Source organism: Opisthocomus hoazin, chromosome W (assembly GCF_030867145.1).
Source record: "Opisthocomus hoazin isolate bOpiHoa1 chromosome W, bOpiHoa1.hap1, whole genome shotgun sequence".
Taxonomy (NCBI): domain Eukaryota; kingdom Metazoa; phylum Chordata; class Aves; order Opisthocomiformes; family Opisthocomidae; genus Opisthocomus; species Opisthocomus hoazin.
Window position 1 is genome coordinate 37,039,012 of NC_134453.1, and position 25,927 is coordinate 37,064,938.

Sequence of the window (25,927 nt, forward strand, 5' to 3'; positions counted from 1 at the left end):
GGTAAGAAGTACCTATGGAAGTTCAAGCACGGAGGACTAGTGCATACTGGGTAGTTTATTTCAACTCTAGTCATCCAAATTAATGCAGATGTGTGAAACTACACTAGAGTTTCTGTCTGTACACCCTCTTATATGTCCCACATATTTGCAGAGATCTTGATGTAACTACAGCACACACAAAAACCAGACAAGACAAATAGCCGTGACTTCATTTTTACTGAAGCGTGGAGAACTTGCCTATTCACTGGCCACGGGATGACCAGCTGTGGAAGGCTCTGAGGACTACCAGCACACATTTAATTTATCATTTAATTTATCATGTGTTCTCACCAGAGGGGGGTCCATTTCTACCCTAGCCTTCAGTAGAACTTTGACTTGGCAGACACAGCCCCTATAAGGGCAGTATTATAACTCAAAACCCCAAAATTTGAATCCATAAAGAAGGTAGGAAGCAGGGCAATATATGAGTACATTCTGCATATTCTGCAATGAAGATACATTATAGATTGCTGAGACCGTACAAGCAGCACTGCATGACACAATACTTTTAAAACTCAAATAGCTGTAACAGTCTGTATATACAAGGACTTTCCTCTGAGAAATACAATGGATTTAAACCAACAGTAATGGTTATGAAGAACCCTAGGCAAAACACACACTATGTAGTAAATGTTACAGGATAAATGCTCAATATTCAGCATTAAAAAAAATCAACACCACCAAACCCACCCCCCCAACATCCCCAAAACCTAACTTTTCCAAACATCAGAGAGAAAACTGATATTTTTATTTCTACCACTGAGATCACTGTAGTCTAAGAGCCAGAAGAGAACAAGTTTAGGGCAAGGCAAATCATTAGCTGTCACATATTTCCAGGTGCAGACTATGTCCTTGTTTTTCCTGTACTTTGGCCAAAACTTAAAAAAATCATAATTTTTTTTTACAGTCCTTCTTTCACAAAGTGTAAAACTGATATGTCAGTATTTCAAACTATGACGTTCAACTGACTTTTTTTTAAATAAGAACTTAATACTTGCATCTTTCAAATTCAATTTTACACTAACATAGGTGTCATGAAAAGGCTTAAGAACAAGGAACTCAGTTTAGCCACTCCCTCTACCAAACTCACTGCTTCTGCTCTCTCATAGAAATCATTTTCTTCTTAAACCTAGGGGAAAAATACATATATTTATATACACACATATATATACACACACAAATATATAAAAAAATGGAAAACTGCAAACAGGATGTGCAAATAGGAATTGAGAGGGTGGTGCAGTTTGCACAGCAGTTCGCACAGAACAGCACAGGAGAAGGGCAATGCACTCTGCTCGAGGCCCACAACCCAGGAAAGTGCTCTAAGCCTCTGCCAGGATGGTGGGCACTCGCATCAGAGCTAAAACCAGAGTTCCTACAGAGAAAGCCCCTATGACGTCTGATGCTTCCTCCCAGACAGAACTGGTAAGGAAGGCAACTTCAGTACAGGTGGTAGGTTGCAGCAGTTTGGATTGGTCCATGCCAGATGGTAGGGCTGTGCTTCCACCCCTGGTGGCAATCAATTCCAGGTGTATTGGACACCTCTCCACCACATGAAAGCAAACTGTGGCCTGAGCTCTGCTGTCAAAGTAATTGAAAAAACCCTCAATGGCAATGTCAGTTGTAGCACACCACTTGGCTGCCTTTGACTCCAGTCCATATAGGGGCTCTAACATGTCTGGTACAGCAGCACTCAGTGGTGGTGTCACTTCGTTCAGGTCACAATAGTCCACTGTTAACCCCCACCCTCCATCAGCCTTTTGCACTGGCCATATGGGGCTATTAAAAGGTGAGTGAGTCTTGCTGATCACTCCTTGGCTCTCCAGTTGGTGAATCAGCTCATAGATGGGAGCCAGGGAGTCTTGGTTTGTGCGATATTGCCGCCAGTGCACCGTCCTGGTAGCAATTGGCACCTGCTGTTCTTCGATTCGCTGCAATCCCACAACAAAGGGATCTTCCGAGAGGCCAGGCAGGGTAGATGGATGTTTGATCTTCTCTGTGTTCACGGTGGCTACACCAAACGCCCATCGGTACCCCTTTGGGTCCTTGAAGTACTCTCTCCTGAGGCAGTCTATGCCAAATATACAAGGGGCCTCTGGGCCGGTCACAATGGGATGCTTTTCCCACTTGTCCCCTGTCAAGCTCACCTCAGCCTCCAATACAGACAACTCTTGGCATCCCCCTGTCACTCCAGGGATCCAAGATGGGTTCTGTGTCCCTATATCCTGATGGCACCAGTGTACACTGTGCACCAGTGTCTACCAAAGCCTTATACTCCTTTAGGTCCAATGTGCCAGGCCATCGAATCCACACAGTCCAGTATACCCGGTCATCCCTTTCCTCCTCCTGGCTGAAGGCAGGTGCCTTCTATTCTTGTTCCTGGTTAGAATATTCACTGTCTGACCCTTGCAGTGCCAGACCAGAAGTCCCCTCACCAGGATCAAGGGAGGTGATCTCAGTCCTTCTTCTGTGTCTGGGAGATCGCCGATTGCCTTCTTGAGTCTCTGCAGCAACTACACTGACAGACTTCTTGGTGGCCCCTTCTTAACAGCTGTCTTCCCCCTCAGTTCGCATACACAGGCTTCCAGCTTAAAGGTGGGTTCACCATCCCACCTCCTCATGTCCTCCCCCGGTCATGCAGGAAGAACCAGAATGCACCATGTGGCATGGGCCTGGGGCTCCCTTTTCCTCTGACCAGGGCAGGAGGGGACCGATTTCTTGGGGCATCCCTGACACCCAAGATGTCGGAACAGAGAGGAACAGAGATTTTCTTCAAAGTTTTGGAGCCAGGAAGACGCTCTCTCCATAGTTGGTCTACCCATATCCTGGAAATACATCACTGCCAAGCTGTCAGAATATGATGCTGGGGCATTTTGAATCACCTTCCTCCACATGGCCCATGTGCACAGGACATCCTCTGGGTCTTTGGAGACCTCATCACCGTCTAGAACACTGCAGATGACTTCTAGCACTGCTAATTCTCTCAGGTACTGGATGCTTTCCCTCAGTGGTACTCCACTTTCCTTGGTAATTCACAAGATCTTCCTTGAATGGGTATCTTGCCCTCACACTTGAGAGGAGCCATCTCCAGAGACTGCAAATTGCTGCCTCTTTTCCAAGTCCTCTCTCAGTTCACCAGTTTCTAGCAAGGGATTCCAGCTGTTTGGCTTCTTTACCTTCCAATTGCTGACTGTCGGCCCCATTATCCCAGCATGGGAGCAGCCAGGCAGCAATCCGCTCACCTGGCTGGCAGCTGTAATCTTTCCACATGTCTCGAAGTTCTGCTGAGGTCAGGGACTGGGTAGTTTCTGCCTCTTGTGTGATTTCTCTCACTCCTTCCTCCAGTTTCTTTGCTGAAGGACCGGCTTTCAGATCAGATCCTTCCTCTTCCTCCCCCCTTACTAATCAATGATATGGACCCTAGGGAATATTCCATTATTCTGGGGAATAAGCCAGGCCAAAACTGTGATAATTGTAACTTAATCCTCAAAATGACCCGTCCTTTCCCAGATGCATGGGGAATAAGCTAATTTGCAATGGGGAAAAAAATCCTTTCCAGATGCCCAAACTGACAACTAGCCTTGGAAAGAGCAGAGATGTAGCAATTAGTGAAAGGCAAGGGATAAAATGAGATCGCACTACAGCCTCCAGTCAGAAAAGCAAATCAGCATGTGCAGTAGGAGCTAATATTGTAGCTTTGGTATGGTTCGCAGGAAGCAGTTAAAAGGCTACGCAGTCCGGGCATGGCACAGCAGTTGGCACAGCAGTTCGCGCAGGCAGGGCTGAGGGGAGATCTCTAGGTCTCTGCCATAATGGTGGGCACTCACCTCAGAGCTAGAATCAGAGCTCCCACAGCGAGCGCCCTTGTGATGTCTGATGCCTCCACCCAGACGGATCTGGTAACAAAGGAGACTTCAGTGCAGGCTGCAGCTTGCAGCGAGTGTCCAGACCCTTCTTCTGGAGCACTGGTAAGTGCCTGCACAAGATGCAGGCAGGTTGAGGATCTGATACGTCAGGTGGCTGAGTTGCAGGAAACAGTTAAAAGGCTATGCGGTATCAGAGGAGCTGAGTTGGAGATAGATACATGGTTGCAGAACCATGTTCCTGTGGTGGCCACCACTGAGAATGAGGCAACTTGGACCCTGGTGACCCGCAAAAGAAGGACTCCGCTCCAGTCTCCACCCTCCAGCATCACTACCAAAAACAAATATGAAGCTTTAACAACCATAGACACCCAGGAGCAAGGCCTGCAAGAGAAAACTACACCAGCAGCACACAGCGGGTACCATAAAAAAAAATGACAGGTACTCGTGGTGGGTGACTCCCTGTTAAGGGGCACTGAGGCGCCCATCTGCCAGCCTGACAGGGAGGCACGTGAGGTGTGCTGCCATCTGGGAGCTAAGGTCTGAGATGTGACCGAGAGGGTGCCACAACTTGTCAATAGCACAGACTATCCGCTGTTACTTTTTCATGTAGGCACAAATGACACCGCAAGTCAGCACCTTGGCAGAATTAAGGAAGATTTCAAAGCCCTGGGGGTGGAAGCAAAAAAATTTGGTGCCCAAGTTATCTTTTCCTCCATTTTACCAGTTGGAGGAAGGGGATCAGCCAGAAACAGGCGCATTATGAGTATCAACTCCTGGCTTCGTGGCTGGTGCCAATGTGAGGGTTTTGGTTTTTATGACAATGGGACTTTCTTCAGTGATTGTAACCTGTTAGAGAAGGATGGGACCCACCTGTCTACAAAAGGCAAGGGGATCTTTGGCAACAGGCTAGCCAACCTGCTGTGGAGGGCTTTAAACTGAAGGACTCGGGGGGTGGGGGGCAAAGTCACAATGCTCAAGCCATCCCATCTGGCTGGGGATTAAGAGTGGCCAATCACAGCAGGGACAAATATTCCTCAGCTGTGTCCTAAGCTGAGAAGCTAAAGACCAACAACCTTAAGGGTGGGCATGGACATGGCAGATCCTCTTGCATCCCTCCAGGGAAACCAGCATGCTTGAGTTCCTCCCTGAAATGTCTGTACACCAATGCACACAGCATGGGGAATAAGAGAGATCTGTGTGCGCTCGCAGGGGCCACGATCTCATTGCAATTACAGAGACATGGTGGGACAGCTCGCATGACTGCAATGCTGTCATGGATGGCTACACACTGTTTAGGAAAGACAGGCCAACAAGGAGAGGTGGTGGAGTTGCTCTGTATGTGAGGGAGCAACTGGAATGCATTGAGCTTTGCCTGAAGAACAGATGGAGAGCTTATGGGTAAGAATTAAGAGACAGGCTCATAGGGGTGATGTTATTGTGGGTGTGTACTACAGGCCACCTGACCAGGAGGACAAAGTTGATGAGGCCTTCTACAGGCAGCTGAAAGTAGCCTCACAGTCACAGGCCCTGGTTCTCATGGGGGACTTCAACCACCCTGACATCAGCTGGGAAGACCACACAGCCAGGCACATGCAATCCAGGAGGTTCCTACAGAGCATCGATGATAACTTGCTGACGCAGGTGGTAGAGGAGCCAATGAGGAGAGGCATGCTACTGGACCTTGTAATGACAAACAAAGAGGGACTGGCTGAGGATGTGAAGGCTGGGGGCAGCCTCGGCTGCAGTGACCATGAAATGGTGGAGTTCAGGATCCTGCATGGAGGAAGCAGGGCGATAAGTAGGATCACAGCCTTGGCATTCAGGAGGGCTAACTTTGGCCTCTTCAAGGAGCTACTTGGAGGAATCCCGTGGGCCAGGACTCTCAAAGGCTGGGGGGTCCAAGAGAGCTGGTCGCTGTTTAAGCATCACTTCCTCCATGCTCAGGATCAGTGCATCCCCCTGAGCAAGAAATCTAGCAAAGGAGGCAGGAGACATGGATGGACGACCAAGGAGCTCGTAGCAGAACTCGGATGGAAGAAAAAGGTCTACAAAACGTGGAAAGAAGGACAGGCCACTATCCTGAGGAATACAGGAATACAGAGCACACAGGCATGAAACAAGGAAGGCTAAGGTCCACCTGGAATTAAATCTGGCAAGAGATGTCAAGGACAACAAGAACGGCTTCTTCAAGTACATCAGCAGCAAACGGAAGACTAGGGATAATGTGGGGCCACTGCTGAACGAGGTGGGGGCCCTGGTTACGTAGGATGCAGAGAAGGCAGAGATACTTCTTTCACACACAAATCCATGGGCCCCAATAGGATGCACCCACAAGTGCTGAGGGAGCTGGTGGATGTCATTGCTGAGCCACTCTCCATCATCTTTGAAAGGTCCTGGAGGACAGGAGAGGTGCCCGAGGACTGGAGAAAAGCCAGTGTCACTCCAATCTTCAAAAAGGGCAAGAAAGAGGACCCAGGGAACTACAGGCCGGTCAGCCTCACCTCCATCCCGGGAAAGGTGATGGAGCAACTCATTCTGGAGGTCATCATCAAGCAAGTGGAGGAAAAGAAGGTAATCAGGAGTAGTCAGCATGGATTCACCAAGGGGAAATCATGCTTGACCAATCTAATAGCCTTATACTATGGCGTGATTGGCTGGGTAGATGAGGGGAGAGCAGTGGATGTTGTCTACCTCAACTTCAGCAAGGCTTTTGACACTGTCTCCCATAACATCCTCCTAGGGAAAGTTAGTGTGGGCTGGATGAGTGGTCAGTGAGGTGGATGGAGAACTGGCTGAATGGCAGAGCTCAGAGGGTGGTCATCAGCGGTGCAGAATCTAGTTGGAGGCCTGTAGCTAGTGGTGTCCCCCAGGGGTCAGTACTTGGCCCAGTCTTGTTCAACTTCTTCATCAGTGACCTGGATGAAGGGACAGAGTGTACCCTCAGCAAGTTTGCTGATGACACAAAACTGGGAGGAGTGGTGGATACACCGGAAGGCTGTGCTGCCCTCCAGCGAGACCTGGACAGGCTGGAGAGTTGGGCGCAGAGGAACCTGATGAGGTTCAACAAGGGCAAATGCAGGGTCCTGCACCTGGGTAGGAACAACCCCATGCACCAGTATGGGCTCGGGGCTGACCTGCTGGAAAGCAGCTCTGTGGAGAGGGACCTGGGTGTGCTGGTGGATGACAAGTTAACCATGAGCCAGCAGTGTGCCGTTGCTGCCAAGAAGGCCAATGGGATCCTGGGAAGCATCAAGAGGAGTGTGGCCAGCAGGTCAAGGGAGGTTCTCCTCCCCCTCTACTCCACCCTAGTGAGGCCCCATCTGGAGTACTGTGTCCAGTTCTGGGCTCCCCAGTTCAAGAAAATGAGGAGCTTGGTGGACACCTGGTGGCCAGACAAGGTCAACCCACCACACCCCAAAATATGTTTATTGTTTTCATAAAAAAAAAAATTAACCCACAGTTTTGCTCCTTACATCCTATATATGAGAGCTATACCACACCTGTAACTTCTTTGATAAACTACATCAAATGAAAGACAGGAATATAGGAACGAGACAATAATAAAGTGTTTTGGTTTGGCCTGGATAAATGCCAAGTGCCCACCAAAACCACTCTATCACTCCCCCTCCTCAACTGGACAGGGGAGAAGAAATATGATGAAAGGCTCATGGGTCGAGACAAGGACAGGGAGAGATCACTCACCAATTACTGTCACAGACAAAACAGACTGAACTTGGGGAGAAAAGGGAGTTTAATTCATCACCAATCAAATCAGAGTAGGAGAGTGAGAAATAAATCCAGATCTTAAAACACCTTCCCCCCACCCCTCCCTCCTTCCCGGGCTCAACTTCAATCCCGTTTCTCTACCTCCTCCCCCCGAGCTGTGCAGGGGGATGGGAAATGGGGGTTATGGTCAGTTCATCACACACTGTCTCTGCTGTTCCTTGTCCCTCAGGGGGAAGACTCCTCACACTCTTCCCCTGCTCCAGCATGAAGGTTCGTCTCATGAGAGACAGTTCTCCACGAAGTTCTCCAATGTGAGTCCTTCCCATGGGCTGCAGCTCTTCACAAACTGCCCCAGCGTGGGTCCCTTCCACGAGGTGCAGTCCTTCAGGAACAGGCTGCTCCAGCATGGGTCCCCCACGGGGTCACAAGCCCTACCAGCAAAACTGCTCCGGTGTGGGCTCCTCTCTCCACGGGTCCGAGATGGAGATAGACAAGTGGTTGCAGAACCATGCTCCTGCAGTGGACACCACTGAGAATGAGGCAACTCGGACCCTGGTGACCCACAAAAGCAGGACTCCGCTCCAGCCTCCACCCTCCAGCATCACAACCAAAACCAGATACGAAGCTTTAACAGTCATAGACGACCCACGAGCAAGGTCTGCAAGGAGAAACTGTACCAGAGCACACAGCGGATACTGTAAAAAGAAACGACGAGTGCTCGTGGTGGGTGACTCCCTGTGGAACCTGGGCAGAATCAAGGAATACTTGGAAGCCCTGGGGGTGCAAGCAAAAAGCATTGGTGCCCAAGTTATGTTTTCCTCCATTTTACCAGTTAGAGGAAAGCGGGCAGACAGAAACAGGCGCATTATGAATATCAACTCCTGGCTTCGTGGTTGACGTCATCCTGAGGGTTTTAGTTTTTATGACAACGGGACATTCTTCAATGGCTATAACCTGTTAGGGAGGGATGGGATCCACCTGTCTAGAAGAGGCAAAGGAATCTTTGGCAGCAGGCTAGCCAACTTGGTGTGGAGGGCTTTAAACTGAAGGACTTGGGGGGGGCAGGGTCCAAAGTGGCAATGCTCACGCCATTGCCACCAACTGGGGAATAAGCCAGGCCAACCGGAGCACCGAAAAATGTTCCTTAGCTGCCTCCCAAGTTGAGAGCCAGAAGACCAACCACCTCAAGTGTATGTGTACCAATGCACACAGCCTGGGGAACAAACAGGAGGAACTGGAGTTCTGTGCCCAGTCAGAAAGTTATGATATCACAGGAATAACTGAAACATGGTGGGACAACTCATGTGGCTGGAGGATCGCGATGGATGGCTATAGGCTGTTTCGCAAAGACAGGCAGGGAAGAAGAGGAGAGGGAGTCACGCTCTCTGTTAAGGAGAACCTTGAACGTATAGAAGTCAACTACAGCGATTGTGGAAGCCCTACCAATTGCCTCTGGGTAGAGATCAGAGGGGTCATCTCCAAGGGGGAATCTTACAGTAGGCATCTGCTACCGACCTCCAAACCAAGACGATAAGGCCAACGAAGCAATATTTGGGTCACTTAAGCAAGCTTCGGGTCAACAGAACCTGGTTCTTATGGGTGACTTCAACTACCCAGACGTTTGTTGGAAGAACAATACAGCAGCTCACACGTCATCCGTCAAGTTCCTGGAACGCGGCGAGGACTGCTTCCTCACAGAAATGTTAGATTTGCCAACCAGGAATGAGGCACTGCTGGACTTGCTACTCACAAACCAAGAAAACCTACTTCGTAATATCTCGGTTAGTGATAGCCTTGGCTGCAGCGATGTAATCGATGGCCTTGCTGGACTTGTCGAATGCAAGACGAAAGACATGCTCGGACTCAGGCGTCAAGAGCCAAAGAGTTAACAAAGGGAGCAATTAACTGGTGCTTATCTCATCAGACAGAAGTAAGGGGGGATAGCCCATCACTGTAAATCAAGTGATCTGTGGGGCGTGGCAGAGGTCGAGTAGCCAGAGATTGCTTCGGATAAAGAATAGATGGCCCCCAGAAGCGCATACCAAGATGCCCGCTCCGAAGGCATGTCAAACTGCTGAGTCCCACTTCTGACGACACGACATTCCACGCCAAGAGCCAATCGATACACAATAATTGACTTAGTCCCACCTCACCAAAAGATTTTCCAAACGTATAAAAATTGGCACTTGAAAACTCTCTTTGGGAGGAGGAGCCAAGCGAGAACTTCACCTGACGGACAGGTCGACGGGCCTGAACCTCTCTTCCCCCCCCAAGAAGGGACGCCTTTTTGGTAAGAGTCGCGCCTCTGACTTTGTCAGACGTATCCCCAGGAACACATTGTTAACTAAAGTGCTAAACCATTACCTTTGAGCTCAACTTTTGTAGACAGTGCATTTATCAACGGCAATCCCGAATCTGTGATACCTGTCGCTTGAATAAATTACCTATTGTTTCAACTTTGCGAAACTGTTTCAGGGAAAGTCCTTGGAAGGGCTCTGACAGGCAAGTTGAATCTGAGAAGTGGCTACACACTTAACCCTTTAGACATAAACCATTGACCAAGTCTGGGACTAGGAGTAGATCCAGCCACACCTAGACTCTCCTCTGAGAGAAAGTTTAGAACGCAAGGGGGTCTGCTCTGAACCTCGTGACTCAACGGGAGGGCTCTCCTTTTGCCGCTTATCAGACTCCCTTACCCCTTTTAACGTGACAAGTGATTACAATATTGTGGAGTTTGGGATCCTGCTGAGCACGCTGAAGGTTAGTACTAAAGACAAAGGTTTTAGATTTTTAGAAGAGCAAACTTCAGCTCGCTCAGCGCTCAGTTGGGAGGGATTCCGTGGGAAGCTTCCATGAGGATAAAGGAGCTAGTGACTGCTGGGAGTTTTTCAGGAACGCTCTCCTGGAGTCACAAAAACAGTTCATTCCCTTTAAAGGTAAGGGAAGTAGGCGGAGCAAGAGACCCCCTTGGCTTGACTGACAGCTTCTGAGTCTGCTCAAAACCAAGAGAGAAGCGTACCAGAGATGGAAAAGGGGGTGAACACCTGTTGAGAACTACAAGGGAATTGCCAGGGCATGCAGAGATGCAGTTAGAAAAGCAAAAGCTCAGCTCGAATTGAAATTGACCAGAGATGCCAAAAACTACAAGAAAGGGTTCTTCAGGTGTGTAAACAACAAGCAGAAACAGAAGGAAAATATTGGCCCACTGTTAAACAGGAGAGGTGAATTCATCATCAACAACACTGAAAAAGCAGAGGTTCTCAACATTTTCTTCACCTCTGTCTTTACCAGCACTGTTGGGCCCAGGCCTTAGGAACAAAAATCCAGGTTGATGCAAACACAGACCCACCGTCAGTGAAAGAAGAGTTGGTATGTGAACTATTATACAGGAGCTTGATCCCTACAAATCGATGGGCCCTGTCATTACCCACCTGAGGGTGTTAAGAGAATTGGCTGATGTTGTTGCGAGGCTGCTCTCCATAATCTTTGAGAAGTCGTGGAGATCAGGGGATGTCCCAGAAGACCGGAAGAAGGCTAATGTCACCCCCATCTTCAAGAAGGGCTTAAAGGAGGATCCAGGAAATTGTAGGCCCATCAGTCTTACTTCAGTCCCTGGGAAAGTTATGGAGCGAATACTCCTGGGGGCTATCACAAGTCAAACGAAGCACATGATTGGAAAAGCCAGCATGGATTCACCAAGGGCAAATCGTGCTTGACAAACCTGATCGCCTTCTACCACAAAGTAACCTGCTCAGTTGATGTGGGGCGAGCGGTGGACATTGTCTACCTGGATTTCTCCAAGGCTTTTGATACGGTTTCCCACAGCCTCCTCCTAGAGAAACTGATGCGTTACGGTCTAGACAAGTGGTCTGTGCGATGGGTGGGGAACTGGCTGACAGGTCGCACCCAGAGGGTGGAGGTAAATAGCTTCTTTTTGAACTGGCAACCTGTCACAAGTGGGGTCCCCCAGGGACCGATAACGGACCCAACGCTGTTTAATATCTTCATAAGTGAACTGGATGATGGGATCAAGTGTACCCTGATGAAGTTTGCCGATGATACCAAACTGAGTGGGGAAGTGGACACTTTGGAAGGGAGAGCCACCCTGCAGGAAGACCTGGATAGGCTGGAAGAGTGGGCTAACAAGAACCTTATGAAGTTCAACAAAGACAAATGTGAGGTCTTGCACCTGGGAAAAGATAACCCAGGAGTGCAGCACAGGCTGGGATCTACCCGGCTGGGGAGCAGCTCTGTGGAAAGGGACCTGGGGGTCCTGGTGGACAACAAGCTCAATATGAGTGAACAGAGTGCTGCTGCTGCGGCAAAGAAAGCCAACAGGATGCTGGGTTGCATCACCAAGGGCATCATCAGCAGAGATAACGAAGTCATTATCCCACTCTTCTCGGCACTTGTCAGGCCACACCTGGAATACTGTGTTCAGTTTTGGTCCCCACTATGCAAAAAAAGATGTGGATGGGCTGGAGAGGGTCCAGAGAAGAGCCACAAAGATGGTCCAAGGACTGGGAAGCCTGCCATATGAGGACAGGCTGAGAGAACTGGGTTTGTTCAGCCTTGAGAAAAGAAGGCTTAGGGGGAGACCTTAGCACCACGTTCCAGTATTTAAAGGGTGGCTACAAAGAAGATGGAGAGTCCCTTTTTACATGGAGTCACATGGAAAAGGCAAGGTGTAATGGGTGCAAGTTACTCCTGGGGAGATTCCAATTGGACACAAGAGGAAATTTTTTTCACAATGAGAACAATCAGCCATTGGAATAATCTCCCCAGGGAAGTGGTGGACACATTTAAGATTCGTCTGGACAGGGTGCTGGGCCATCTTGTCTAGACCGTGCTTTTGCCAAGAAAGGTTGGACCATACTATCCTTGAGGTCCCGTCCAACCTGGTATTCTATGATTCTATGAACTCATTCCCTAACCAAGCTATTTGGAGATTGCAGCAGTTGAAAGAAAACATCTTTGTCTCAATACCACAAAAAAAATGTCTCTTGCCTAACAGGACTACTTATCTATTCAAACAGAACTTGAATGGAAATTTTCAGCCTAAGATTTATTTCTCAGTTATCTTTAAAAGGTAACTGCCTACATATTAGAGTATGTAGGTAATATAAGAAGCAGATCAGCATCAGCCAGACTACCAACTTGCACGATCAGCTTCTGAGATAAAGCAATGCCTTACTTGTTTTTGAAGTAATACTTGTAAGAAAGCATCAACAATAAAGACAAGAGACCTATTTAACTTTCCAAAAAAAAAAAAAAAAAAAAAAAAAAAAATCAGGAAAGTCTCCAAAATATGCCAAGGCTTGCTTGGAACAAAGGAAGAAGTGCTATCTAAAGAGGAGACTAAAACCCTACTTTTTCCCTCATGCCAATTTTTTTTTCCTAGAGTATTTTAGCTAATGTATTCATAAAAGAAAAACAGAACTCTCCTCCCCCATCCTCCCCACATTTTACTGCAAACACAAAACTACTGGCACACTAAGGGGTAAAAAACAGTAATGGAGAGCAGCCTTCCTTTCTCCCTAACATGGACACATTAAGCAACCCTTAGTTATTGAAAATTAACATAAATCTCTAATCCCTGCCATGGGATTACCTATGACCCTCTACCACATGAGCAGCAATTCAGATTAAACCCTAGTAATTCAGATGCTAACCCTAGGAGGAAGGATGGAATTATTTAAGAAAAGGTACATGGTTACACACATGCATCTCCTTGTAAATAGAGGGAGAACTAAGGAAGAAGCAACTTCAAAATTTCACTTTAAATGCTCCTACACTTACTCTCAATTTCAGCAATTTTCACACAATTTGAAAAATGGTACAAAGCAGCAGTATGAGCTATCACAGCTGAAGCCAAGCACCTTGAAAAAACAGTCTTGGTCCTCAAACAATATATTTGCCTGCTGGTGAGTGACGCTCCACGAGAATAACTTATTTTGACAATGCTATTAATGCCCTCTCCAACCTTCCCCCAACACAGCACCCACTTAGTGGTGTCAGTGCAGTCTGTAGAAGGAACAGATTCAGCTTTTTAAAAACATCCTACCAACTTACAGACCCCACAAAGCAGTGTGACAAGTGAGCATGATTGAACAGGGCAATATTTCTTAAAACACTGCTGTCCTGAAACCAAAGTATAAAACAGGAGCTCTGAGCAACCTGGTCTAGTGGAAGATGTCCCTGCTTATGGCAGGGGGGTTGGAACCAGATGATCTTTAAGGTCCCTTCCAACCCTTACCATTCTATGATTCTAATAGAGAATTTAGGAAAGCTAACTAACTAAATTTCAAATGAGAAGGGGATTTTTGTGTGCACACATTCCACATTGCATTATGACAGACTGCAGTTGCTTCTCCAAGTGCTTAAAATGCTATGCAGTCCAATAACTTTCTCCCTTTCACAGAATCACAGAATGGTAGGGGTTGGAAGGGACCTCTGTGGGTCATCTACTCCAACCCTCCTGCCGAAGCAGGGTCACCTACAGCAGGCCGCAGGGGACCTTGTCCAGGCGGGTCTTGAATATCTCCAGAGAAGGAGACTCCACCACCTCCCTGGGCAGCCTGTTCCAGGGCTCCGTCACCCTCAGAGGGAAGAAGTTCTTCCTCAAGTTCAGACAGAACTGCCTATGCTTCAGTTTGTGCCCGTTGCCCCTTGTCCTGTCACTGGGCACTACTGAAAAGAGTCTGGTCCCATCCTCCTGACACCCACCCTTCAGATATTTGTAAGCATTTATTAGGTCCCCTCTCAGCCTTCTCTTCTTCAGGCTAAACAAGCCCAGCTCCCTCAGCCTTTCCTCGTAGGAGAGATGCTCCAGTCCCCTCATCATCCTCGTAGCCCTCTGCTGGACTCTCTCCAGTAGCTCTTCATCCTTCTTGAACTGGGCAGCCCAGAACTGGACACAGTACTCCAGATGAGGCCTCACCAGGGCAGTGTAGAGGGGAAGGAGATCCTCCCTCGACCTACTTTCTTCAAGGAGCATTGCTGACATAACTGAAAAAAAGAAACCCACCACCAAAAATAAAACCCCCAAAAAGAAAACCCCTGTGGAACTCATTACACTGCAACATCTACCAGCATCACTGTAAGTTTAGAGAATTTGTTTGCCACAGTTTTAAATGTCTAATTGTTTGAGTTTTTGAAGCTTGTAGGAAAAGGCATACAAGATATATTTTTCATACACATTCTAGCAGCTCAGATGACATTTTCTTGATCCACTAAGGAGATACAGTTTAAGACAACATGTATATTTTCTAGAAAGAATCATTGCAAGCTATCATTACTAACCAAGCTACAAGTGACAGCATTTCAGACTATGCCAAAATTTGACTTTTAAAATAGTTGTTCCGTTAGGGGAAAGAGAAAACACGCACCCCCACCAAAACACAACACACTTTCATGATAGCAAGACTGTTTCCTTTCATCCTTTTATTAAAAGAAGCAGAACCTAAGTTCTATAATAAAGGCATTTAAAATGTAAATTCACAGAAATAATAGCTGTGAGGTAGGATATTTTAACATCCTTGTCACGTTTTCTTTTCCTCCTTTGCCCATGGGCTTCTTTGATTTTCCCTGCATTATCTATGGCGTAGTATACAAGCAATTCCTCCTCTAGCTAAAGAGCTTTAAATATTATCTGATGCTGTCCAGCTAAGGTCCATAATTTGTCTAACTTTTCTCACAATGAGTAATGATTATTAACAAAAATAGCACCACCGACCTCTACAAGATTAACCACTTGAACTGGAACTACTAATTGCCGAGGTTCTGGTATTGTATCTCTAGTGTTAGAATTCAAGGAACATTAAAACTCAAATACTTCTTCAACCAAAGACTCAGAATGCTGTCATAATTACCTGCTACCTAATGCTGTTACATAAATATCATCTCAGGAACAGCAACTCTGATCCTCTGCTCTCCAGAGTTCCTCTTACATAAGAGGATAGGCAAAGTGCTTTATTTCTTGCCCCCTTCTCTTCCTGTACAGTCCAGGGTCAATGACTTTTCTTTAGATGCTTTTATTCATCCTGTTGTGGACACCTGAAGTAGCCTAAAAGAGAGGGTTTGGGTACAACGCAACCAGCCTTTTTTCCCCCCTCTTTCAAAAAAAGCCTGCTTTGATACTGGAAGGTAGGAGGCGGTCTTCAGGCACCTAAGCCTAAATTAGAACCTTCCTGTCCTTCCCTCACCCTTTCTGAATACACTTAAGAGACTGGTAGAAAAAAACATATATACCTTACATATAATGAGAAAAGGAGACAGCATACAAAACTTAGTTTTCAGTTAACTATTCACCTGCGTTTGTCAATTTATCCTATCCCACCTGGTCACATTATGTCCTCCCTTTACTCTGCTCTTGCATTGCTGTCCTCTTCCAACCAACTCTATCCTGTGGTGTAATATTCTTTTTTTTTTTTTCTCCCCCTCCCTTTTTCACTGATGAATGTATTTCCAAGAAGAGACCAAACATCAACAGAAATTATAAACACTATCAAGACTAGAATTGGAAGAACTCTAGATCCAAAACAATAGGGCAAGGCAAACTGAGCTACAGAATAAAGATGCTGTTAATATGGTGTACACGGAAAAGGAATATTCAGTATTTGCTGTGGAAGAGCATTTGTGCTCTTTTATATACTTAATTATGTTACTCAAAACAGAATTCCTGCTTTTGTAAGTCCCTCTTTCAAAAACGTGTCATATAAGCCTTCCTCCCCCTGTTTCAAGCAAATTTTTATATTGTTTATATATTATATATATAAAACCCAGTAAAATTAAACCAGCATGATTTGATAAAAGGCATTCTTGAATAAGAAACCATACATTACATACACTGTACTTTGTTCCAATGGGGAAAAAAAACCTAAACCAAACCAAAATATCTTTGAAAGGTCCTGGAGAACAGGAGAAGTGCCTGAGGACTGGAGGAAAGCCAATGATGTCACTCCAGTCTTCAAAAAGGGCAAGAAGGAGGACCCAGGGAACTACAGGCCGGTCAGCCTCACTTCCGTCCCTGGAAAGAATCATAGAATAGAATCATAGAATAGAATCATAGAATGCTTTGGGTTGGAAGGGACCTTTAGAGGTCAGCTAGCCCAACCCCCCTGCAGTGACCAGAGACATCTTCAACCAGACCAGGTTGCTCAGAGCCCCGTCCAACCTGGCCTTAAATGTTTCCAGGGAGGGGGCTTCCACTACCTCTCTGGGCAATCCGTTTCAGTGTTTCACCACCCTCATGGTAAAAAATTTCTTCCTTATTTCTAGTCTAAATCTACCCTCCCTTAGTTTAAAGCCATTGCTCCTTGTCCTATCGCAACAAGCCCTGCTGAAAATATTTTCCCCAAAGGTGAAGGAACAGCCCATTCTGGATGTTATCTCTAAGCTGAAGTAACGTCTCTCTTCTCTACAGAGAAGTAAGGTCTGCTCAAGTGCTCCATGTCTTGTTCTACAGGAAACATAGGAAGAGCAAAGAGATGGGAAAACAGATTGCTATTCAGTTGGCACCAATGTTTCACTTCTGCATTCCCTGTTCCACCTGGAGCTTGTTTTGCAGTTCAGCTATAACTGCCCTTCCTTGCTCATTAAGCTTTCTTAATGCTAGCTATCTAATATGTATTTACTCTTATTCAAGTCTGCAACAGAATGCTTTCAAGAACACTACAAAAAATGCTTTTCTTAAATTTAAGAGTCAGTTTCTCAGAGCATTGCTATAAAGTTTTTGTGCTTATACTTGTGATCCAGATAATGTGTATCTGTGATAATTTACCCAGAACTACTGAAAACATTTCGTAGCAGTGATTTCAAGTAAATAAAAAAAACTGGAGAGTAAATTCCACTGTAATTATTACACAGATTAGATTATAATGTTTATGTCAGTCTGCAATCTTCACCACACTTGGCACTAGCACAGATTTATAGCTTCAGAGGTTGCTAGCATGGCCAAGGAAAGTCCAAACAGTGCAACATCTTATTAAACTGTGAAAATACAAGAGATTCACTCCTACTTGTGGCCAAACAGAACTTCAGGCTCAGCACCTGCAGCAATGGAAAGATTTCTGGTCATCTACCAGCCAGATGAAAAGACTCAACAACGAAAAGGAACACAAGAGCATGGCAAATTGGCCATTTCTTTCCCACATGCTTCAGAAATGCTTCTTCACAGCCAGTCACAGGGAAGACACCTACAATTCCTTACCACAGTGCTAGCCAGTGCATACAATCTAAGGTTTCCAGTTAGCCCCTTCTCCAGCCCTCCTATTGTTGAGGATACTACAGTCTTTCCACAACTTCTGCAATTGGTTGTTGCAATTGCAACGGTAAGAGTTTCCTTAAAACAATATAAAGCAGTATCCATGAGGCTGTGTATTTCTGTAAAGCCAGCCCTGATCCACTGCTTCTCTTTACTTTCCAAAGTAGTGATGGTGGCTCCCCTAGATCTGGCTATATTTGATTGTGATCAGGACTGTCACCCCACAGCAACAACCATGGAAGCTTACAGACATCAAAGAGGGAAAAATGGCCTTGCTACATTTGTTAAGTGTCATATTTTGAAGTGACATACTTTTCAAAGATTCATTATCATTATTACCAACTGTATCACCAATGCTGCTGTCTAGATTTGTCACTGTATCTGCCTTCATCTCTCCTTTTCTACCTACTTTTGAAAGTCTGACTTCCTCTGCAGTTTCTTCCCAGCAGCAATTCTCAACTACTTTCTCAACTTGTTTTGCTTCTCTTCGTAGCATTCTGAATGGAACAGGATCACTAAAAGCGTAGTAATGAAAACCAGTAACAAAATAGCTACTGTTGATGGCAAATTATATTTCCATTCTGTAGAATTCATATTTCCAGACCATTTGAAGTCTAAATGCAGCTTCACTTCCCTGGTTACAGTTAGATATGTGTCTGCAGTCACAGCTAGCTTAAGGAATTTTCCTCCTAGTGAAAAATCATTGAAAGTTCTGGAAAACTTGAAAGGGGGGGAGGGGACGGACACACACACACACCCCCCCCCCCCCCGCACAATACTAACAAACAAAAACAAACCACAACAACAGGGGCAAGTCATACTATGGTACCCCATAAGCATCAAACACCTTTCACAATAATTATTTTAATAATGAAAATAGGCTGGACAGAAAAAGGTCTCAATTCTTTAATATTGGAAGCCTTCACCCTTCATTTACATTCTTCCTGATAGCAAATGGCAAGCACACAAAAGCTTTTTTAAAGCTTTAAAATGTGCTCAGCAGCACATTTAAGATGCAGAACAAAGTCTCACTTCACAGGCAACTATCATGTTTTAAGTAATTTGCATCTTCCTGATATTTACTCATAATAAAGTTGTCCGGATGCTTTTTTGATATTTAGTTGGCTTAGTCTTATGAGAATTGCTACAACTTTTGAATAACTTTGATATACTGGTATTTACAAGTGGTCATAGTTTGATATGCAGTATTATTCCTATATTATCTTTAGCTAGGTGGCTTGTTTCAAGTAGTAAAAAAACCTTCATAAATACAAAGTCATCAGAGTTGTCCTCAACAAGTTAATGTTTATTGGAGGTCTTATTTATAACTCTCTAAGACTAGCTTTGTTCACACTGTTTTATTTCGTTCATTTTCCTCTACTCAACTGAAAAGGCTTGGTTTGGGTTGGGTTGTTTTCTTGTTTGGTTTGGTTTGTGGTTTTTTTGGTTTGTATTTTTTTAATATAAGTAATCAGGAATATTTTGCCACTTACTAGAAGAAACCCAAAATTTGTTTGCTAACTAGACAAGTACGATTTTTACTGGAAGCAGAAATCTAACAACAACAAAGCTTACAAATTATTCATGAGATTCAAAGTTTACTGACTTTCTAGAATATTTCTAGGTATAACATGGAAGTTTGACACAAAATAAAATACACAAAATTTGTTAAAAGTTTCTTTAGTTTTACTGCTCATATGTATCCTAGAGATTTGCACCTAATATCACCTAAACACTTCTCCCCCTTCTTCCCACCCCATTACTCCCTAGAAGCAGGGAAGTTCTAACCAGGCTTTTCCAACCAAGTGAACCCTCTACACATCCTAAAACACCAACAATCGACATTAGAAGGGTGGATTATTTGTTTGGTGGGGTTTTTTTGTTGTTTTTTTTTTTTTTTAATTAAGTAAACAGCTGGGAAAACTGTACATTCACTTTGGAAAACAAACATGAAGTTAACGCTGTTCCAACTTTAGAGATAGCCTAGTTCAGGGTTTATATAGCACATATTATGCATGCATGCCCTGCACTTCATAGACACGAGTTTTACTTCAACATTTCAATCTAATCTGTTGCAGCTTTTGACACTTCAAACAACTTTTGAGGAAAATGAGTAACAGATGCTAATAGAGCTTAAATAGTATTAAAACTGTATTATATAAGGTATATACCCATGATTGTTACAGTTATTAAATGAAGCTAACTGATTCTAACAAGCAGATTAAGCATTTGCAAAAAAGCATGGCCGGTCCTCCTAAATAATGGTCTACTTGCTCACCAGGAAGCTTTGGCACAGTTAAAATGTAAACCATTTCTAATAAACAAAATACAGGAGAATACATAGCCGAGGACTAAAAGTGCTTACCTTGACTCTCCACTATTGTTTCTTACAATGTCTTCATCACTGTTCCTATTCATCGTAAATATTAAGAAATTTAAAAGATAAATAGAAGTCCACTCAGGTTAGAAGGCGGATGTCAAGAATCTATTTCTTGGTACTCTGTTTTCCAAGTGACGTGTTTACTCAACTGTTCTCTGCAGGTATTGAAGATTTTTCCCAAATTACCTAAAGTAGTAAAGGAAAATGTTGACATAATTTGAAATATTTGGTGGTTACAACTAAAAGATACTGAAAATAACCTGTCCTGTCACAACAACACTGAAAGGGAGTATCCATCACACTTGACATCATCTTTTTAACTGAAAAATAGCTTTTGGTATGCCATAGTAGTGTCTTAAGAACAATTAGATCTAACTTTTAAAGGAAAACAACCTCCCCAAACACATAAATATAAATTATGCATATTAATGCTCTACAGTCTGATTAGCAAAATTATTTCATGCACAAACCAAACATATCAGAAGCATTTCTAGACACAGACATAATGTTTACATCCAGTTGGGGGTACAGGCTGGAAAATGAAGACTGTCCCATTTTAAAAAAATTGGCTCAACTACATCAAGTTAACAAGATCCCACAGATGGAGCGATTGTTATTTCATATATATAAACATCTTCAACCAGATCTCTACTGTGTCAGACGCACCTAGAAAAAAGTTTAGGCTCACTTTAAATGGAGTGCAAGTATGAACTCACTGATAATCAGCTAAAGAGCAGCGCCTCTCACAGATTTAGTGGTGCGAAAGCGATTAGGGCTTGCCTGCAGATTGCCTGCCTTGAGATGCTCTCCTCTAATACAGCCCGACTGACAGCTCACGATGGAGACGGGGGTCGCCTCGTTCCGGGATGGAAAAAGCCCTGCGCTCAGGCACCATCTCAGACACCAGGGCCACTCCAGCCAGCAAACAAAGGCTATGATGGAAGAAAAATAATAGGAAAGAGCCCTGTAACCCCAGAGAGGACACGAAGTGAGGCTGGAGCCCCCGCGGCGGCAAACCAGTGATGCCGAGAAAAGCCGGAGTTGAAGACTCAATAGTTGGAAGGCTATCAAGCAGGTATTCTTTATTACTGCTTTTCTATCCCCGCCCAAAGCAGCAAGTCAAGCTTGTCTAAGTAGCATTATTTAGGAGCCTCTTTATCTTAGAGCTTTCCTGTCCTCTCAAAACAGCAAGGATCTACTTTAGTTTAATTACAATCACTCTAGTAAGTGGAAATTTTACATTTACGGGTATCAATGGGCAGCTTGGTGGTTCCTCGCGGATCGGCCGCTGCTGCCCAATGAGGCCAAGCTCCGCGCTGTCTGCCCTCCCGTGCCCAGGGTGCGAACACCCTGCCGCCTCCGGGACCAGCACTCCCTGGGCCCCAGGAAACATCTTTAGTGGCCACGAAAGTCTCTCGTTGTCGCTCACTCCCTGCTCCGCAACGATCCTCCCCGACCACCGCACCCTCGAGGCCTCCCACGACCGACCGCTCCCAAAGCGCTCCCGGGGAGAGCCCAGGCCAGGGCTGCCTCCTTACCTCCCGCGGGTTCACCTCCCGCCCTCGGAAACGGCCCTCTGCTGGTGGCGCGACCCGCACAGGCACCGCTTCTAGCCAAGGCTCCCTGGCAGTATTGCCAAGGCGGCCGCTGTCCTCCATACTTCTCCCAGCGCCCCCCCCACCCCCACCCCCCGCGGCCAGAGAAGAGCGAAGGCCGCACTCCTGCCTCCCAGCTCCGTCACAGGCTCTCCCCGCAGGAGCCAGCGAAAGAGGCTCAACCCCGGCTGCCTGCCTCAGCTCTCACAGCTCGCTCCCTCCCTCCCTCTTCGGAAAACAGCGAGCGGGCCCAGGAGCCCAGCCCCGTGCTGGGCATCCAACCCCTTCTTCTGAATGCCAGTCACCTCCCCATCCATCTTCGAAAGCGACAGCCACCGCGCAACTCCCGACCAGGGAAAGGGAAAGGAGCCATGGCGGGCCTCTGCCTACCTGCGTGCGTTCACCCGGCCCGGCCTCCCTAGGGCTGCCCTGGTCCGAGACGGTGCTCCACCCCCACGAAGAGGTCTGTGCTGCAACCTAGGGTCGGAGGCTGCTCCTGCGGCCGCCTCAGGGCCTGGGCCACCGGCTCCTTACAGCCCCACGCGGCGGGCTCGCCTGCGGCCCCCACCGGCTTGAACAATAGGGCCCCAAACCGGGCAGAGAAAAGCCTGAGGAGTAGGTGCCGTGTTGTTCCGCCGCCGCTTCTTAAGTCCTCCCGACCACCGCCATCACGCTGCCACTGCGCTCAACCTCCTCCTCCTCCCCCCTTAGTCGGATGGAAATCCTGGGTGTGATGTCAGTCCTGCGCCCTGGGACAGAGCGAGGAGGAGGAGCAACAGCCGGGAGGGTACAGCGCCGCCGGGCCATGGCGGTAGGAAGGGCCGCTTGGAGGGGGTGACGGAGCCAAAGCGGCCTCCTTGCCGTGCCGGATACTTCCGAGGCTGGGGGCAGCAGGCGCCCACCCGCCCGCCGCAGCAGCGAAGGGGCGCTGGGGCCGGTGCCGCTCTTGGTGCCCGCTGCAGCTCCTGTGTGAGGAGGCAAGGCGTGGCCAGACCTGAGGTGCGCCCGTGACCCCCACAGCGTGCCAGGGAACCTGGCCTAGGCCACACGTTACTGTTTAGTGTGGTGTGGGTTTTTTTTGTTTCAGATTTTTCCTGTCTAAAATCAGAGCCCCTAAGAAACACATATGCATTTCTTAGTCTTCCTATGTGGCTACAAGTGGCATTAGGGCATATTTAGGAAGGCTTGGCATGCAGCTGCACAGAGGACACTTGCCTCCATGAGGAAGGCATCCCTCAGCTGGAGGCAGAGCACTCCTTTCTTCCTCTTGATATCTAACTCGAGTTGTTTCAAAGTGATTAATGAGAAAGCTATTTGTTTAAGGTGGCTCATGTTCAGAAAAAAAATAATCATGTAAATCGTCCTACTGCTAGAGTCTACGTGTTCCCAGAGTGGCAAAAGAAAGTAGTTGGCTGCTGAGTGAAAGACTGCGCTCTGAGCAACACAATTACACAGCCAAATGTGTTGGAAAGAGGAAGTGTTTTACCTGCTTTCTCCTCTTTGAATTTTCACATATGCAATTACACTCCATCATGCTAGGGAGGATTGTGGGGTCATTACTGATCAGGATGTGGTACCAGACTTGGAATTTTCTTCAGCACCCTGCAAGAGTAAAAGAGGTTGAGATTAACATGAAAACACAGTTTGCTCATAGGAAGGAAAGGCTTGAAAGAAGGGAGTCATTGCATGAGTATACCAGAGCAAGGTGGCTACAGTAGCTGTCAAATCAGTTCATGCTTGAAAAGTTGTGTTGGCCAGGAGCCAGCATCTGAGCCACAGTCAGTCAGCTAGAGATGTTGGCCTAGGGTTTATCTCGTGGCTGCCCCCCCCCCGCCCAGGGTGAGCAAAGCTGAGCAGCCAAGGCACCTGCCACCACCTCAGCAGGGCTGCAGGGGTTTCCTGTTGCTGCCCCTTCAGCCCACCAAATGCTGGGATCAACTGTTACACAAAGCAACTCCATCTCCATTTTGGAACCAGACCGAAGCAGCAGATGCTAGGTGAGGCACTTCCACTAGTCCATCTCTCAAGCACCATAGGAAAATACCTCAAAATCTCAGGAGTTTGACAGAGAGAATAAACGTTTTTTCCCCCTTAGAATTAAAAAAAAAATGCATAAGGTGTTCAGATAAGAAAACAGCTTCAAAGCCTACAAAAAGTCTGTATTAGACTATGTTCCTTCCTGAAGCGCTTAAGTTTGCCTAAGTTAGTGTTATGGGTTTGTGTGGCAAGGTTTTGGTAGCAGGGGGGCTATAGGGGTGGCTTCTGTGAGAAGCTTCCCCCATATTTGATAAAGCCAGTGCCAGCTGGCCTTAAGACGGACCTGCCGCTGGCCAAGGCCAAGCCAATCAGCGACAGTGGTAGTGTCTCTGGGATAACGTATTTAAGAAGGGGAAGAAAAAAACTCGGCAGTGAAATGGCAGGGTAGAGAGAGGAGTGAGATGAGTGAGAGAAACAACTCTGCAGACACCAAGGTCAGTGAAGAAGGAGGGGGGAGGAGGTGCTTGAAATGTCGGAGCAGAGAGTCTTCCCTTGCAGCTCGTGATGAAGACCATGGTGAGGCAGGTTGTCCCCCTGCAGCCCATGGAGGTCCACGGTGGGGCAGATATCCACCTGCAGCCCGTGGAAGGGACCCCACGCAGGAGCAGGTGGATGCCTGAAGGAAGCTGTGACCCCGTGGGGAGCCCACGCTGGAGCAGGCTCCTGCCAGGACCTTAATAAAGAAGTTCTTTAATCTTTCTATTTCACAGAATCGCAGAATTGTAGGGGTTGGAAGGGACCTCTGGGGATCATCTAGTCCAACCCCCCTGCCGAAGCAGGGTCATCCAGAGCAGGCTGCACAGGACCTCGTCCAGGCAGGGTTTGAATATCTGCAGAGAAGGAGAACCCACAACTCCTGAACGTTGTCACAGCATGCAGGGAAGCAACGAGGAAGGCTAAGGTCCATCTGGAATTAAATCTGGCAAGGGATGTCAAAGACAAGAAGAAGGGCTTCTTCAAGTACATCAGCAGCAAACGGAAGACTAGGGATAATGTGGGGCCGCTGCTCAATGAGGTGGGTGCCCTGATGATGGAGGATACAGAAAAGGTAGATTTGCCTCAGTCTTCACTGCTAAGGCTTCCCTTCAGGCATCCCAGTCCCTGGAGGTAAGAGAGGAAACCTGCAGAAAGGATGACCTTCCCTTGGTCGAAGAGGATCGCGTTAGAGATCATTTAAGCAAACTGGACGCCCACAAATCCATGGGCCCCAATGGGATGCACCCACGAGTGCTGAGGGAGCTGGCAGATGTCATTGCTGAGCCACTCTCCATCATCTTCGGAAGGTCCTGGAGGACAGGAGAGGTGCCTGAGGACTGGAGAAAAGCCAATGTCACTCCAGCCTTCCAAAAGGGCAAGAAGGAGGACCCAGGGATTTACAGGCCGGTCAGCCTCACCTCCATCCCGGGAAAGGTGATGGAACATCTCATTCTGGAGGTCATCATCAAGCAAGTGGAGGAAAAGAAGGCTATCAGGAGTAGTCAACATGGATTCACCAAGGGGAAATAGCCTTCTACGATGGCATGACTGGCTGGGTAGATGAGGGGAGAGCAGTGAATGTTGTCTACCTCAACTTCAGCAAGGCTTTTGACACTGTCTCCCATAACATCCTCCTAGGGAAGCTCAGGAAGTGTGGGCTGGATGAGTGGTCGGTGAGGTGGATTGAGAACTGGCTGAATGGCAGAACTCAGAGGGTTGTCACCAGCGGCACTGAGTCTAGTTGGAGGCCGGTAACTGGTGTCCCCCAGGAGTCAGTACTTGGCCCAGTCTTGTTCAACTTCTTCATCAGTGACCTGGATGAAGGGACAGAGTGTACCCTCAGCAAGTTTGCTGATGACACAAAACTGGGAGGAGTGGTGGATACACCGGAAGACTGTGCTGCCCTCCAGTGAGACCTGGACAGGCTGGAGAGTTGGGCAGAGAGGAACCTGATGAGGTTCAACAAAGGCAAATGCAGGGTCCTGCACCTGGGGAGGAACAACCCCATGCACCAGTATGGGCTTGGGGCTGACCTGCTGGAGAG

The 25,927-nt window shown here is 46.9% G+C and overlaps 1 protein-coding gene across 2 annotated transcripts in view; it reads right to left on the minus strand.

The window, feature by feature from the left end:
- Nucleotides 1–22,571, minus strand: part of LOC142365607 (chromodomain-helicase-DNA-binding protein 1-like) — an 88,427-nt gene extending 65,856 nt beyond the window's left edge. The window contains exons 1-3 of one of the 2 annotated variants that reach the window (XM_075446536.1): nucleotides 22,261–22,571; nucleotides 20,992–21,207; nucleotides 20,261–20,461 (exon numbers count right to left, since the gene is read on the minus strand). In XM_075446536.1, the coding sequence (XP_075302651.1) occupies nucleotides 20,261–20,313 (53 nt within the window). In that variant the 5' untranslated portion in view covers nucleotides 20,314–20,461; nucleotides 20,992–21,207; nucleotides 22,261–22,571. The remainder of the gene's footprint in view (nucleotides 1–20,260; nucleotides 20,462–20,991; nucleotides 21,208–22,260) is intronic. The other variant, XM_075446537.1, reaches the window with a different exon arrangement.
- Nucleotides 22,572–25,927: the final 3,356 nt, after the last annotated feature.